The sequence below is a fragment of the Neophocaena asiaeorientalis genome, unplaced genomic scaffold (assembly GCF_003031525.2).
Source record: "Neophocaena asiaeorientalis asiaeorientalis breed wild unplaced genomic scaffold, Neophocaena_asiaeorientalis_V1.1 scaffold320, whole genome shotgun sequence".
Lineage (NCBI taxonomy): Eukaryota > Metazoa > Chordata > Mammalia > Artiodactyla > Phocoenidae > Neophocaena > Neophocaena asiaeorientalis.
Window position 1 is genome coordinate 1347672 of NW_020174826.1, and position 15317 is coordinate 1362988.

General features: G+C 36.0%; 1 protein-coding gene across 1 annotated transcript in view; it reads right to left on the minus strand.

Annotated features, from left to right (window-relative positions):
* NECAB1 (N-terminal EF-hand calcium binding protein 1) overlaps positions 1-15317 on the minus strand; it is a 282518-nt gene that overhangs the window by 65937 nt on the left and 201264 nt on the right. The window contains exon 6 of the mRNA XM_024760421.1: positions 9229-9365. Within this exon, the coding sequence (XP_024616189.1) occupies positions 9229-9365 (137 nt within the window). The remainder of the gene's footprint in view (positions 1-9228; positions 9366-15317) is intronic.

Here is a 15317-nt window from a genome sequence, read left to right on the forward strand (position 1 = left end):
GTAAAAAAGAGACAAAGAAGGACATTACATAATGATAAAACAATCAATTAAATAAAAAGATATAGCAAATGTAAATGTATACACACCCAACATAGGAGCAATTAAATACATACAGCAAATATTAACAAACATAAAAGGAGAAATTGACAGTAATACAATAATACTAAGGAACTTGTAAGAGCTGGTTCTTTGAAAAGATAAACAAAATTGATAAACCTTAATCCAGACTCATCAAGAAAAAAAGGAGGGCCCAAATCAATAAAACCAATAAAATCAGAAGAAAAAAAAGGGGGGGAAGCTACAACTAACATCACTGAAACACAAAGGACCACTAAGAGATTACTAGAACAAATACTTGCCAACAAATTGGGAAACCTAAAAGAAATGGACAAATTCCTAGAAACATACAGTCTCCCAAGTATGAATCAGGAAAAAATAGAAAATATAAACAGACAAATTACCAGTAATAAAATTAAATCAGCAATCAAAAAAACCCAAAAACCTCCCAAATAACAAAAGTCTAGGACCACATGGCTTCACAGGTGAATTCTAGCAAACACTTAAAGAAGAATCAACACCAATCCTTCTCAAACTATTCTAAAGATTTGCAGAGGAAGTTAACCTTCTGAACTCATTCTATGAAGCCAGCATCACCATGATACCAAAACCAGCCAAAGGCACCTTGAAAAAAGAAAATTACAGGCCAATATCACTGATGAACATAGAAGCAAAAATCCTTCACAATGTATTAGCAAACTAAATTCAACAAAAGACTCATACACCATGATCAAGTGGTATTTATCCCAGGTATGTAAGGATAATTCAATATCAAAACAATCTATGTGATACACTACATTAAGAAATTGAAGAATAAAATTCATATAATCGTCTCATAGATGCAGAAAAGTCTTTTAACAAAATTCAACAACCATTTACGATAAAAACTCTCCAGAAAGTGGATATAAAGGGAATATTCCTCAACAAAGTAAGGCCATATATGACAACCCACAACTAACATCATACTTAATGGTGAAAAGCTGAGAGTATTTCCTCTAAGATCAAGAGCAAGACAAGGATGCCCACTCTCACAACTTCTATTCAATATAGTATTGGAAATCCTAGCCAAAGCAATCAGACAAAAAGGGAATCCAAATTGTAAAGAAAAAAGGAAAACTTTCACTGAAGATGACATGATACTATATATAGAAAATCCTAAAGATGCCACCAGAAAACCTACTAGAACTAATAAATGAACTTAGTAAATTTGCAGGATAAAAAAAATACTATACAGAAATCTATACACTAACAATGTTTCTATATACTAACAACAAACTATCAGAAAGTGAAATTTAGAAAACAAGCCCATTTATTACAATTGTATCAAAAAGATTAAAATTTCTAGGAATAAATCTAACCAAAGAGGTAAAAGTACTAGTCAGAAAGATGTACGATATTGATGAACTGAAGATAACACAAATGAAAAGATATACTGTGCTCAATGATTGGAAGAATTAATATTGTTACAATGACCATACTACCCAAGGAAATATAAAGACTCAGTGCAGTCTCTATCAAAATAAAAATGGTAATTTTCTCAGAGCTAAAATAAATAATTCTAAAATTTGTATTTAAACACAAAAGACCCCGAATAACCTAAACGATCTTAAGAAAGAAGAACAAAGTTGGAGGTGTCATGCTCTCTGAATTCAAAATGTACTACAAAGCTATGGTAATCAAAACAATATTGTACTGGCACAAAAACAGACAGCTAGATCATGGAGCAGAATAGAGAGGTAGAAATAAACTCACCCTTACATGATTAATTAACCTAGGATAAAGGAGGCAAGAATATACAATGGCAGAAAAGACAGCTTCTTCAATAAATGTTGGGAAAACAGCTGCATGCAAAAGAATCAAACTGGACTACTTTATAACACCATATACCAAAAAGAAAAATAAAGAAAAATCAAAATCGTTTAAGGACTTAAATGCAAGACCCAAAACTATAAAACTCCTAGAAGAAAACACAGGCAGTAAGTTCTTTGACATCATTCTTAGCAAGATTTTTCATACCTGTATCCTCAGCAAGAGAAACAAAATGAAAAATAAACGAATGGGACTGCATCAAACTAAATAACTTGTGCAGTGAAGGGAACTATCAACAAAATGAAAATGCAGCCTACTGAATGGGAGAAGATATTTGAAAATGATATAACTAATAAGGGGTTAATATCCAAAATACACAACTAACTCGTACAACTCCTCAACATCAGAAAATCAAACAAGTCAATAAAAATGCGTGGAGGACCTGAACAGACATTTTTTGAAAGAAGACATAGCAATGGCCAGCATACAAAAAGATGCTCAACATCACTAATCATCAGGGAAATGAAAATCAAAATCACAATGAGATATCACCTCCCACCCTTCATAATGGCTGTTATCAAAAGGGCAACAATAAACAACTGTTAGTAATGTTGTGGAGAAAAGGGGGGCCTCGTGCACTGCTGGTGGGAATGCAAATTGGTACAGACACTATGGAACACATTATAGATGCTCCTCAAAAAATTAAAAATAGAACTACATATGATCTATCAATTCCACATCTGAATGTTTTTCCAAAGGAAAAAAAACTATAATTTGAAAAGTTGAAAAGAGGTACTTCCCTGGTGGCACAGTGGTTAAGAATCTGCCTGCCAATGCAGGGGACGTGAGTTTGAGCCCTGGTCCGGGAAGATCCCACAAGCCATGGAGCAACTAAGCCCATGAACCACAACTACTGAGCCTGCTCTCCAGAGCCTGTGAGCCACAACTACTGAGCCCATGAGCCACAACTACTGAAGCCTGCATGCCTGGATCCCATGCTCCACAACAAGAGAAGCCACTGCAATGAGAAGCCTGTGCACAGCAATGAAGAGTAGCCCCCGCTCACCTCAATGAAGATGCAACACAGCCAAAAATAAAATATAAATAAATTAATTAATTTTAAAAAATGTTGACAAGATATACACACCCCTGTGTTCATTGCAGTATTTTTTTTTACAATAGTCATGATATGGAAGCAACCTAAGTGTCCATCAGTAGATGAATGGATATGTGTGTGTGTCTGTGTGTGTCTGTGTGTGTCTATTTACATATATGACATACGTGTATATATATACATACATATGTATATATATTTGTGTTTATATATATATATATATATTCACACACACACACACACACAATGGAATATTCCTCAGTCATCAAAAAAGAATTATGCTAAGTGAAGTATGTCAGAGAAAGATAGACCATATGATTTCACTTATATATGCAATCTCAAAAACAAAATGAACAATCATAACAAAATAGAATCAGACTCATAGTTACTGAGAACAAACTGGTGGTTGCCAGAGGGGAGGGGAGATGGGAAGAGTGAAATAGGTGAGGGAGATTAAGAATTACTAATTTCCAGTTACAAAATAAATGAGTCACAGGGATGAAATGTACAGCATGGGGAATATATTCAATATTGTAATAATAATATGGTGACAGATGGTAACTAGACTTATTGTGGTGAACTTTTTGCTATCCCTTTCTTTTTCAGTTTTAGGCTTTAGGTATCAAATTCCCTATATGAAAAGCTCAGGCCAAAGATATATACATGGAAATGTAAGGAACTTCCAGGAAGGCTGTTTAAAAGGAAGAATTGAGCTGAGAGGCTGCCTATTCTTTCCTTATACTTCTTTCCTGGTTGGAATATGAACGTGGTATCTGGAATTCCAACAACCAGCTTTGGCATGAGGTAAACTTGCAAATGAAAGTCATGTACGAAGATATGAAAAAGACAGGAAATCTATGATAAATCTGTAGAGCTGCCATACTTGCCTTAGACTGCCCACCACCAGGCTCTTTAGCAGGAAATAATAAGCTCTTATGTGATTAAGCCACTTTTCGCCCTCTGTTATATGCAACCCCCCCCACCCAAAATAAGATTCCTTTAGCCTCTCTCCTATTTTGGATTCTCCCTCCCCACCCCACCTCTGCCTTTATCTTTCTTTTTTTTTTAAACTGGATTTCATTTTTCTTTTAGTTTATTCCTTTGTTTTGGAGAGAAAATGCCTCCAATTGCTTCATAAGAAATGGAATACCATGAGAGGCAAAATTCTTGAGACACCGCATGTATAAAAATACTTTAATTTTTCCTCCAGCATTATTAGTGGTTTTATGGAGTAAAGAATTTTAGGTTGCAAATCTTTTCCATTCAAATTTTGAAGAAGTTGCTTGATTGAATTTTAGCTTCCAGTCTCATTATTGAAAAATATAGTGTTTTCTTTATCATTTGGGTTTTTCTCTCTGGGAGTTTTTAGACACTTCTCCTCATCTCCAGTATTCTGAAATTTCAAAATGGCATGACTTGGCGTGTGACTTTTATTATTCATTATAATGGCTCTTAGTCTGTTCTATCAACCTGGAAACTCATGTCCTTGTTCTGAAAATTATTTCTTTGATAATGTCTCTCCTGTGTTCTATTTCTAGAAAATGTCATCACACTTTTATCTCCAAATATTCCTCATAGGTTTTCATTTCTACAATCAGAATTTCCAAGAACTGTTTTCTGTGCTTTCAATATTCTTTTTTTAAAATAACATCCTGCCCTTAATTCATAAATGCAGTATCTTCTCTGATTTTTGAGGGTATTGATGATTTACTTTCTGAAGTTTTCTGCTCCCTTGATATTTCTGTTTCAAGTTTTGTTTCTTGTGTTTGACTTGTTCTCTTGGTTGTCCCTGCTTATCTCAGAGGAAGGAACCACAGGAATTATTGGAATCTATATGTGTATGTTGGGGACTGCCAACTTGCATCCTCCATTGTAGGGTGGCCTGGCTTGGCCTGTTCATTGGAGGACACTGACTCCCAGTACTTTTAAGTATTTTCTCTAAGACTGATGAGATCGCTAAAAGAAGGAGGTCCCAACTGGAGGGAATAAGCCCAACTGCCAGTCCTCTGGGAACATAGGATTCTGATGGGGTTTCAAATCTCACTGTTCAGTACAGAGACTTTCACTTAATGCCTCATTTTTTAGAATTGTGCTCTGACACCCAGTTGTGCCAGTGTAAATCTGTTCACCTACTCCAGAGAGTATACCTCTAGGCTTCCTCAAGGGTTGGGGAGAGGCAGTCAATATAAAGCTTTGGGTGGAGCTTTCAACAATATGTCAACCTCACTTTCATCCCCACTATCAGTTGCACATGGTGAAGCTAATTCTTGAGGCTTTCTGAGGTTTTGTGATACCAGCTGGATTGCATCTTGGCTTCTTACACTACCTGCTTATGTTTCAGCTTTCTCAGATCTTCTAAATCAGTTACCACTAGATTCACCTTCTTTTCACGTTCCAAGCTTCTATATCATTTTTCTTCTACCCTTCTTATCTTTGTGGGTTTATGACTCCTTTTTATCCAGACACTCTTAATGCCATTTTTGAAGGGTTTAGGGAGGGAGCAAAACTAATATTCTATGTTTACTCTCCAATCTAACTACACTTCCCTCTATATTTTCCTATGGCATATTAAAAAAAAATCAACTTTCTAGTAACTTCTCCTCTCTCCCAAATCTTTACTACATAGGAGGAAGTGATTTAGAGCACTCCTTCTTTATGTTCAAGATAAGGGAATTTAAGTTGTCTGAACTTTATAATCACCTATATGTGAAATTAAAGCCTTCCCTTACTTCTGTAATAAACAACCATGAAAAGGAGAAAAATAACTTCCAAGCCAGAAGGAATTAGTTGTTTTTCTGAATAAAGAACAACTTTGGAAAATAGAACAAACTTTCAGATTTCATTATAAAAAAGAAATTCACATATAATTAAACTGTGTTCCTAGAAACCTAGTTTGTTTGAGGAAGAAAGGTTTACATAAGAAGACAAGGGTCCTCTAGAGGAAAACTTTAGTATAAAGTAATGATAATTCTTGTCATCTATTAGGTACTTTCAAAAGACATGGGATTAAAGTGGCTTCCATTTAGCCAGCTGGCCAGGGCAGATATAAAGAGTGCTATAGAACGCCATCTGAAAAATCTCACTTCTGTGGCATTCTAGCTGTATGCATCTCTTCTTTCTGAATTGCCATTTTCACATGAATACACACAGACATTTTGCTCAACACAGCATGTCTAACTCATTACTGCAGGATGAATGATATTGTGTGATTCCTCCTTGGGGTTGATAGCTAGAATAGATGACTTCTCAATTTTTTCTATATTTCAGCAAGTCATTGTATCCTTAGGTTTCACAAGTGTTAAGCCCCAAAGTAATATTGATGCTGAGAGGAAACAAATTATTACAAATGTGGAATTTTTAAAGATATCTGTGCAACTTTTGACTGCACAGAGCCTCATGGAATCTTCCTTTATGGTATAAAAACACTAATGAATTTTTGGATATACTTATTTGACCTCTCCTCTCTGAGCTTCTTCTCTTCTCCTCCAAATCTTTACTACATACTACTGTGAGACTATTTCCCTTGAACTCCATTTTTACTATATTTCTCCTTTATTTACAACCACCAATGATAATCTCTGATCATATGAAGTCTAAATGCATCTGTTTAGCTTTGAAGACCTATCCTGACCCTAGATTCCAGGTAAGTTGGTCTTTCCACTGTCCCAGGTTCATATCCACTGCTCTTCTATATGGCTCCCTTTACCTGGAATCCCCTTTGATTTATTCAGTTTTATATATTTAACATGTAGCTGTGCCAGGTATAGGGAAACAAGAAAAAGTCCCTGTCATCTAGAAACTCAAAGTCCAATGGGAGAGATAATTAAGGAACTGAGATCGTAAGTAGATATAAGTAGAGGGTACTAACGGGAGTAGTGGAGTGGGAGGTAGGTATAAAATTCTGTTTTGAGAGCAATGAAAGCTTCCTAGAGAAGGTTCTGTCCAAACAGAGACCAAACAAACTAGGAGGATGAGTTAGCCAGATGAGAGAAGATGGGTAATATAGCGTAGATGAGGACACCCTCCCTTCAGGGAGATATCATTCTGCCATTAAATCTACCCAAAAGATCCAATTCAGGTCTTATCTCCCTATGAGGCTCCTTCACTGGTTTCTTATTTGATATCATAGGAAAAAGGGCAGCCATCTTTCTTCTCTCTGTCTTTTTTCCAATGATGAGGCCCCTGGGGCTCTCTTCACTTTGGTTTCTGGTGGCTAGCTGATAGGAAGATGGAGCCTTGGGAACAGAGATAGAGTCCCTGTATGCTTGGGCCTAATTCGCATGCTTCAGTCAGAGTAATCAGAGACTTCACATTGGATATTATGGACACAAACATGCTTCAGTCAGAGTAACCAGAGACTTCATGTTGGATATTAGAGGCACAAACCCATAATGGAACTTTGTTTTCTATTTGCTTGTTTGTGTATTTTTTTCTAGAAACCTCCCTGGGAAGAGTATCGTGGATTTGTGGTGAGATTTGGGCATCCCTGTGTGCCTTAGCCAAATTCTATTCAATAGCACTCTCCCAAACTGATATTAGATCTGTAATATTTTCCATTCTTCTAAGCTGTTTTTGAGCTAGAAACCTAGAAATAAAAGATTCATTAATTCTCTAGTGTCTTCTAATTTCCTTAAACTCTTATGCTCCTTCTCATTAAACACAGCTGCAGTGCAGCTGTTGGCATCAGTCGCAGGAGTTCAAGGCTAGCCTGTGGCCTAACACAAGGAATAGTTGTTCATTATGCATTCACTCTATGGTGGTGAATGTAGAATGCAAATTTGTACAAGGTGACTATAGAAAATAAAAACCAAAGTGCAGGTGAAGAAAGGGAACAGAATCCTTTTTCAAGCCTCTTCTCAGGTGGCAAAAGATTGAGTCTAAAAATGGACAATCCATTTTACGTCAAGAGAGCCTGAACAAAAGACAACAAATCAGGCCTCATTTTCTCATCAGGAACATGAAATCAATTTCATTGCACTTCAAGACATTCAGTTATCCTCTGTTCAAACCTGAGGAGAAGGGTTGTTGCTTCTCTAAAGCTAATTGTTACACTTTGCCATTTGATATGGAATCACCCAATACAGTGAAGAAAATACTAAGTTTATAAGTGAAATGCCACGCAGATCCATTGGAGAGTGCATATCAATGTTCATCAGCTGCACAAGCTCATTAGATCTGAGATTACAGGCTTTTTTGTTAGAATTTGGTGGTGCTCACTCATTTTGACATTATAAACATAAAATTGAAAATTCCACTGTTTTTCTGTTACATCCTAATAATTATGTACCCATTAATTTGTCTTAAAAAATTGGCCTACTGAGAAGTCTCTTATCAGCCTGTTCAAAAAACTTACTGTGTGGTTCTCTATAACTTAAAATGCAGAAGTTAGATAAGCCATTGCACATGTAAAAATTTGTTGCATAAGCAAGAGTTTTGCCAAGCTCTTCTCTGGCTTGCAAGGTAAAAATTATAACTCAAGAAATTACCAACTGTTGTTTGGAATTACTCTGATGTCTGCTTTACACATTTCTAATTCAAGTTTATCTTTAGCATTAGTGCCATTATTTATACAACTACTATATTATCATTACTTATCTTCTCAGTGGCATTGAATTTTGAAAGTTTTTCCCATCATTCACTTTTCTCTATTTCCTTAAATAATTAGGCTTATTGAATTCTCAAGTCTCCTGCTGTATCTAGATTCACTGAGCCTGTAAGATTTTTCTCCATCATTTCCGTATTTTCAAGTATACTCATTAAGAAGATTAGCTCAAATGTCATCAGGAAACTGCACGAAACTCTCTTTCATGTCTATCTATACTAAATCTTTTACTCTTCTGAAATCTCTTGGCAATATATTTCCCCTTCTCTGTGGTATTTATCACTTATAACTTGCATTATAGTTTTAGTGTTCATATTTTATTTATGTAATAGACTTTAGCCTCCTTAAGAATTGGGACTTTGTAAAATGTATCTTTACATTATCACAGCAAATTGTAAAGTCTTCTCCATCTATTAAATTCTCAATTAAAATTTGTTGAATAAATGATGGATAGTAAAAGAAAAAGGAGAATGGTCTTTTCTAGAGGAAAATATAAGGCTAGTATCCATTGGAGGTCCCTGCCATTCCATTTAAATCTATTCATTCTCATTTTTAGTTTTTACTAGTTTAAGTATGATGCCCTTCAACTGGTCTTTCATAAACATGGAGTCACTAAAGAGACATCATATGAAAGCATTTAACTTGCCTTTCTTGACGAGTTTGCTCCTCAGTAATTTCCATGGCACATTCCAGAGAGTTCTGGAGAGACTGCAGTTGATTCAAGGTCTCTTTCAATAAAAATCGAGTTACAAATTGTTTCAAATTGGAAGCCTCTTGGTAATCCTAAGGATGACAAAACAAATGCAATTAGAAATATGGTAGGAAAAAATAACCAGGAGTGTTTTATCTCCCCATGTACCCATCAATCTCAGATTAATCCTTGAGAAAAATAGACAAAGAGGAGAGAAAACATGTTGGGTCCTGGAGGTTGGGGCAGAATTCTATCTACCCACCAGAAGTTGAATAAGAGAGCTGCAGAAATGACTTGAATATCTCATATCCCATTGCACCTGCTTCAAGATTAGAAAAAATGACAAAAACCAGTCAAATTATGGAATAGACATATGTAGAAAAGGAAGAAAATTACCTGGAGAAAAGTTTGGATCGTGACTAATTCTGGGTGTTTTTTTTTCTCTTACCAACTAAATGTACTCACATGTTGACAATTGGCTTAATTCCCTCTTGATGTATTTATTATGCTTGATGTGTATTACACTGAAGCCAAAGGAACTTATGTGTTTTTATTTCAAAATTCAGAAAATGTTAGGCTTGGAATATTTAAACACTTTACTAAATCTGCTTACGTCCCTCCTTGAGGAAATTTACCCAAAGCTCAGCTGCATCTAACTTCTAGTACAACACCTCAGCCACAAAAGCACCTTCACTCAAACAACCCCAAGTCTACACAGAGATCATCAGAAACATAATCACTATACCTGCCAAACTTAGTCTAGGTATACAGGTGGATTGTGGATGGTGCTACTTGTTGCTATTGTCTTCTTCTTTTTTATTTTATAAAGTTATTTATTTAATTTATTTATTTTTGGCTGCGTTGGGTCTTTTTTGCTGCACACAGGCCTTCTCTAGTTGTGGCGAGCGGGGTCTACTCTTCGTTATGGTGCGTGAGCTTCTCATTGTGGTGGCTTCTCTTATTGTGGAGCATGGGCTCTAGGCACGTGGGCTTCAGTAGTTGTGGCACATGGGCTCAGTAGTTGTGGCTTGCAGGCTCTAGAGCGCAGGCTCAGTAGTTGTGGCGCATGGTCTTAATTGTTCCGTGGCATGTGGGATCTTCCCATACCAGGGCTCGAACCCGTGTCCCCTGCATTGGCAGGCAGATTCTTAACCACTAAACCACCAGGGGAGCCCGCTCTTGCCTTCTAAAGTCTTAGAGAGAACCAAGGCAGAAAATAAAATCAAGTTGGCATGGAATGAAACGGTGACAGAACCACTTTTTCAGGTCATGGGACCAGCCAGCTAAACCTGATTTCCTAGAGTCTCAGGTGGGAACAATAGACAAAAGTTCAGCCAAGGAAAGGACTTATTTGGCTCCATTCCTAAACAACATGATTATCTCATGATTGAAAATACAAAACTGAAAGGAATGATGGTGACAAGATAATGCTAGGAAATACAGCATGCTGGGGAATCTTGGGGCATGGTTGCAAATCCAAGCAAACAAGATTTAATTAATCTCTCTGGGTCTCATCTTTCTCACTTACAAATCAGACTAAGCACTCTGGCATACATTCCAACTCAAAAATATTCTGTACTTCTATCAATTCTAAATTAGGAAATATTGAGCTTCTGGACTCCTGATACAAGTTACTTTGTTATTTTTCTTCTGTTAACGGAACAACCTAATGTTGTAGAAAACTTCATTTCTTTCCTAATGTGAAATCATAAAAGGTTTCGATCATCAATCTCTTTTCTAAGTTCATTTTTTTTGCAGCTGAACAACACAGGAGATTTTCTTATCACCATATCTTATTTAAAAATTAAAAATTTTAATGTCTTTAAACTCCACCTAACAAACTAACCATAAAATGAAACATTACATGCTATAATAGCCATTAGGATTTTTGGTGAGCTAATTCAAGATAAAAAATATACAAAATATTTAATTTGATCAAATAGCTTGCCACTCAGCAGCAATAAAAGTTTCAAAAATTATTTCTCAATGTGTTTTTTTTTTTTTAATTGAGTAAAGCTTTCCTTTGAGATGAAAAGGAAACGTGATGACAGGAAAAAATTGTGTTTGATCCATTCCCCACAGTTATTCCATTTTGCTAAAGCATATTTTTAAAATAAAATGTATTAAGACAATGAGAAGATGTAATTGTGTAGTCAGAGATCATACCAATTGTACCTGCACCACAGTATACACTGCACTAATCTAAAGCAAATGATATTGTACTTATTTGAGGACAGCAGGTAAAAGTGAAAGAACTATGCATTTATTGAGCTATGCAGCACTACATTGGCCTTATTCTTTTCTCATTTAAATGTTAAATATTTGTCATGTCAGAACTATCTATAGAAAGGAGATTTTGTTTTTTGGGTTATCCAATTTAAACACTCTGGTCACTGAGATTAGATTTTAGCTTCAGAGACACAAAGATCTACTCTTCTGTATGCCCCCATGGTGCCCAGAGCAAATACTCATCCAACACTTGAATGTTTGCAGATAAGCTAACTGAGAATTGATTGTGTTTGCTATTTTGGTCTTGCATGTAAAGACTGTGGTGATGTTAGAGTTTTGAGGACAGTTAAAATCAGTCAACTAGCTACTCTGTCATTTTCTATCATAGCAAATTAAGAAATTGTTATGCTGAGACTTGCATCTTACCTTGAGAATTTGTTATCCTCATTAGTAACTCTCCAGATAATATTAAGAGATGGCACAACCCAAATGGTACATTTGACAGAAATGTTGATGCCTTGACACTGCGAGGAGTGGTGGGTGGGTTTAAGGCTTTGGGGGATTAGGTTTTTGAGTCAATTATGAAGAGTTGCTGTTACGTGCTGCCCTTGATGATAAGGAGAAAAAAGAGCTTGTTTTCTAATATTTATCATTCCAAACTCAGCTCATGGTATCATCTGTGTATTGCCTTTCCTCCTCTTGAACCACTATTTCTTTTCACAGGGTTAGGCACACATCCTTTCGCTCTGTGTGCTCTTGTAACAACGTTTCCTTACCTAGGGTATAATTTTATCATTTTATATTGTAATATGTTGTTTACTAACATGTCTTGATAATCTCTGCCTCCAGAATACCCAGAACAAAGCCTGGCTCACAGCAGCTGATCCTTAAATGCTTAAAGACTACGTGAGGTACAGGGAATCACATGGAGATTTAGGCACCAGAGGGAGTGTCTGAGTTCTGGAAACTCCTCTTGCCTCTCCCCAATTACCAGATGCCTTCCCCCACATCTAGCCCTTGCTGGTGGTAGATGCTGCTGTGCAGCTTGTCCAGTCATGTGGGCTCTAGAATAAAGAGAAATACAGCTTTATTTTTAACAGATTGTCCTCATTTCATTTTCTAGACCATTTGTTCATCTTCTTCCCTTCCCTTAATCTGGATCCCAAGGTTTAGGACTGTAGACCCAGGTGGCTTAGATCCAATCTTCCTTTCCTTCCCTCAGATATGCAGCAGATGTTCCTTTGGAAGGCAGTGGCAAAAGAAGCAGATGGAAAATTAAATAGATAACAAGCTGGGAAATGTCAAAGCCTTGCCCTTTTTATTCTCAACAAATGTGTTGGCTGAGAAGGTACAGAAAGGGATCTTTGCATACTGAACTCCCAGAAGACTGATATATTGGCTTAAGGCACATATTCCTTTGGGCAAAACCTGGAATCTGAGAGATTGGTAGAAAGAACTAATAAGGCAGTAAAAAAAATATACAGATGGTACCTGATATTCAAATTCTGCCTCTTTTTCCAAACACAGGTTATTCTTTCATGTCTATTAAAAAGGATATGGGCAAATGAAGGTTTAGAGCATGTTTCTCAGATTCCAATAATGTTCATTGAATTCACTGATAATTGTTCAAGTGATAATCAAGTGGAAATTGTCAATAAAGTAGCATTAATATTTCCATTTGTGCCTTTGGAAAGTCAGAATGTAAATATTTCAGTCCATGTATTTACTTTGTGTGGAGCTGGAACAAGGCTAGGAGTCATTCAAGTAAAATCCTTAGCATTAGAAGCATGGTACTTTGAAAATCAGGTTTCTTAGAGGACTGACTGTGCATTTTTACTGTCAGATCATCATCAGAAAGCAAGCTCTTTCCCATCTGGGTGATGGAAGAGTGGAAATCTTAGCTATTAACCCACTATGAATCATCTCAGTTAATTATGAAAATGAGAGCATAGTCTTCCCTGTTTGTATTTGTCCTACTTGAAAATTAATCAAGTCAGTGACAACCCATCTCAGTGTCTTCTTGTTTATGAAATCAGACACAATCACACTTAGCAGGGGGTACTGCTTCTGACTGCCTTTTAATCTAAGCTCCTGCTGCTCTACCTGTTGTGTGAGACATCTGTGCCAGCTTCTATAACAGGAAAAAATTTACTTTTACAAAAATAGTGCTGTTTTTTTCTCTTTTCCTACTTTCCTCCAAACTGTTACTTTGTAAATACTAACTGGCTTACACTATTATCTATGTCCTATTTCTTTAAACATTCTTAGGCTTTCATCTTATTATTTTTATTAAAAAAAATTATTGGGGTATAGTTGATTTAAAATGTTGTGTTAGTTTCAGGTGTGCAGCAAAGTGAATCAGTTATATATATATATATATATATATACACACACCCTTTTTTTTAGATTCTTTTCCCATATAGGCCATTACAGAGTACTGAGTAGAGTTCCCTGTGCTATACAGTAGGTCCTTATTTGTTATCTATTTTATATTAGTGTGTATATGTCATCCCCCATCTTCCAATTTATCCCTCCCCGGCTTACCCCCTGGTAACCATAAGGTTGTTTTCTACATATGTAACTCTATTTCTGTTTTGTAGTTAAGTTCATTTGTCCCCTTTCTTTTTAGATTCCACATATAAGTGATATTATATGATATCTGTCTTTATCTGTCTGACTTACTTAACTCAGTATGACAATGTCTAGGTCCATCCATGTTGCTGCAAATGGCATTATTTCCTTCTTCTTTATGGCTGAATAATATTCCATTGTATATATGAACCACATCTTCTTTATCCATTCCTCTGTTAATGGACATTTAGGTTGCTTCCATGTACTAGTTATTGTCAATAACTGTAATGAACATTGGGGTGCATGTATCTTTTTGAATTACGGTTTTCTCTGGATATATGCCCAGGAGTGGGATTGTTGGATCACATGGTAGTTCTATTTTTAGTTTTTTAAGGAACTTCCATACTATTCTCCATAATGGCTCTATCAATTTACATTTCCACCAACAGTGCAAGAAGGTTCCCCTTTCTCCACACCCTCTCCAGCATTTATTATTTGTAGATTTTTTGATGATGGCCATTGACTGGTGTGAGGTGATACCTCATTGTAGTTTTGATTTGCATTTCTCTAATAATTAGTGTGTTGAACATCTTTTCATGTGCTTTTAAGCCATCTGTATATCTTCTTTGGAGAAATATCTATTTAGATCTTCCACCCATTTTTTGATTGGGTTATTTGTTTTTTTGATGTTGAGCTGCATGAGTTATTTGTATATTTTGAAGATTAATCCCTTGTTGGTTGCTTCACTTGCAAATATTTTCTCCCATTCTGAGAGCTGTCTTTTTGTTTTGTTTATGGTGTCCTTTGCTGTGAGAAAGTTTTTAAGTTTCACTAGGTCCCATTTGTTTATTTTTGTTTTTATTTTCATTACTCTAGGAGGTAGGACCTACCTCAACATAATAAAGGCCATATATGACAAATCCACAGCAAGCATCATTCTCAATGGTGAAAAACTGTAAGCATTTCCTCTAAGATCAGGAACAAGACAAGTATGTCCACTCTCACTGCTATGATTCAACATAGTTTTGGAAGTCTTAGCCACGGCGGTCAGAGAAGAAAAAGAAATAGAAGGAATCCAAATTGGAAAAGAAGAAGTAAAACTGTCACTGTTTCCAATTACATGATACTATACATAGAAAATCCTAAAAATGTTATCAGAAAACTACTAGAGCTCATAAATAAATTCAGTAAAGTTGCAGGATACAAAATTAATAGACAGAAATCTCTTGCATTCCTATACACTA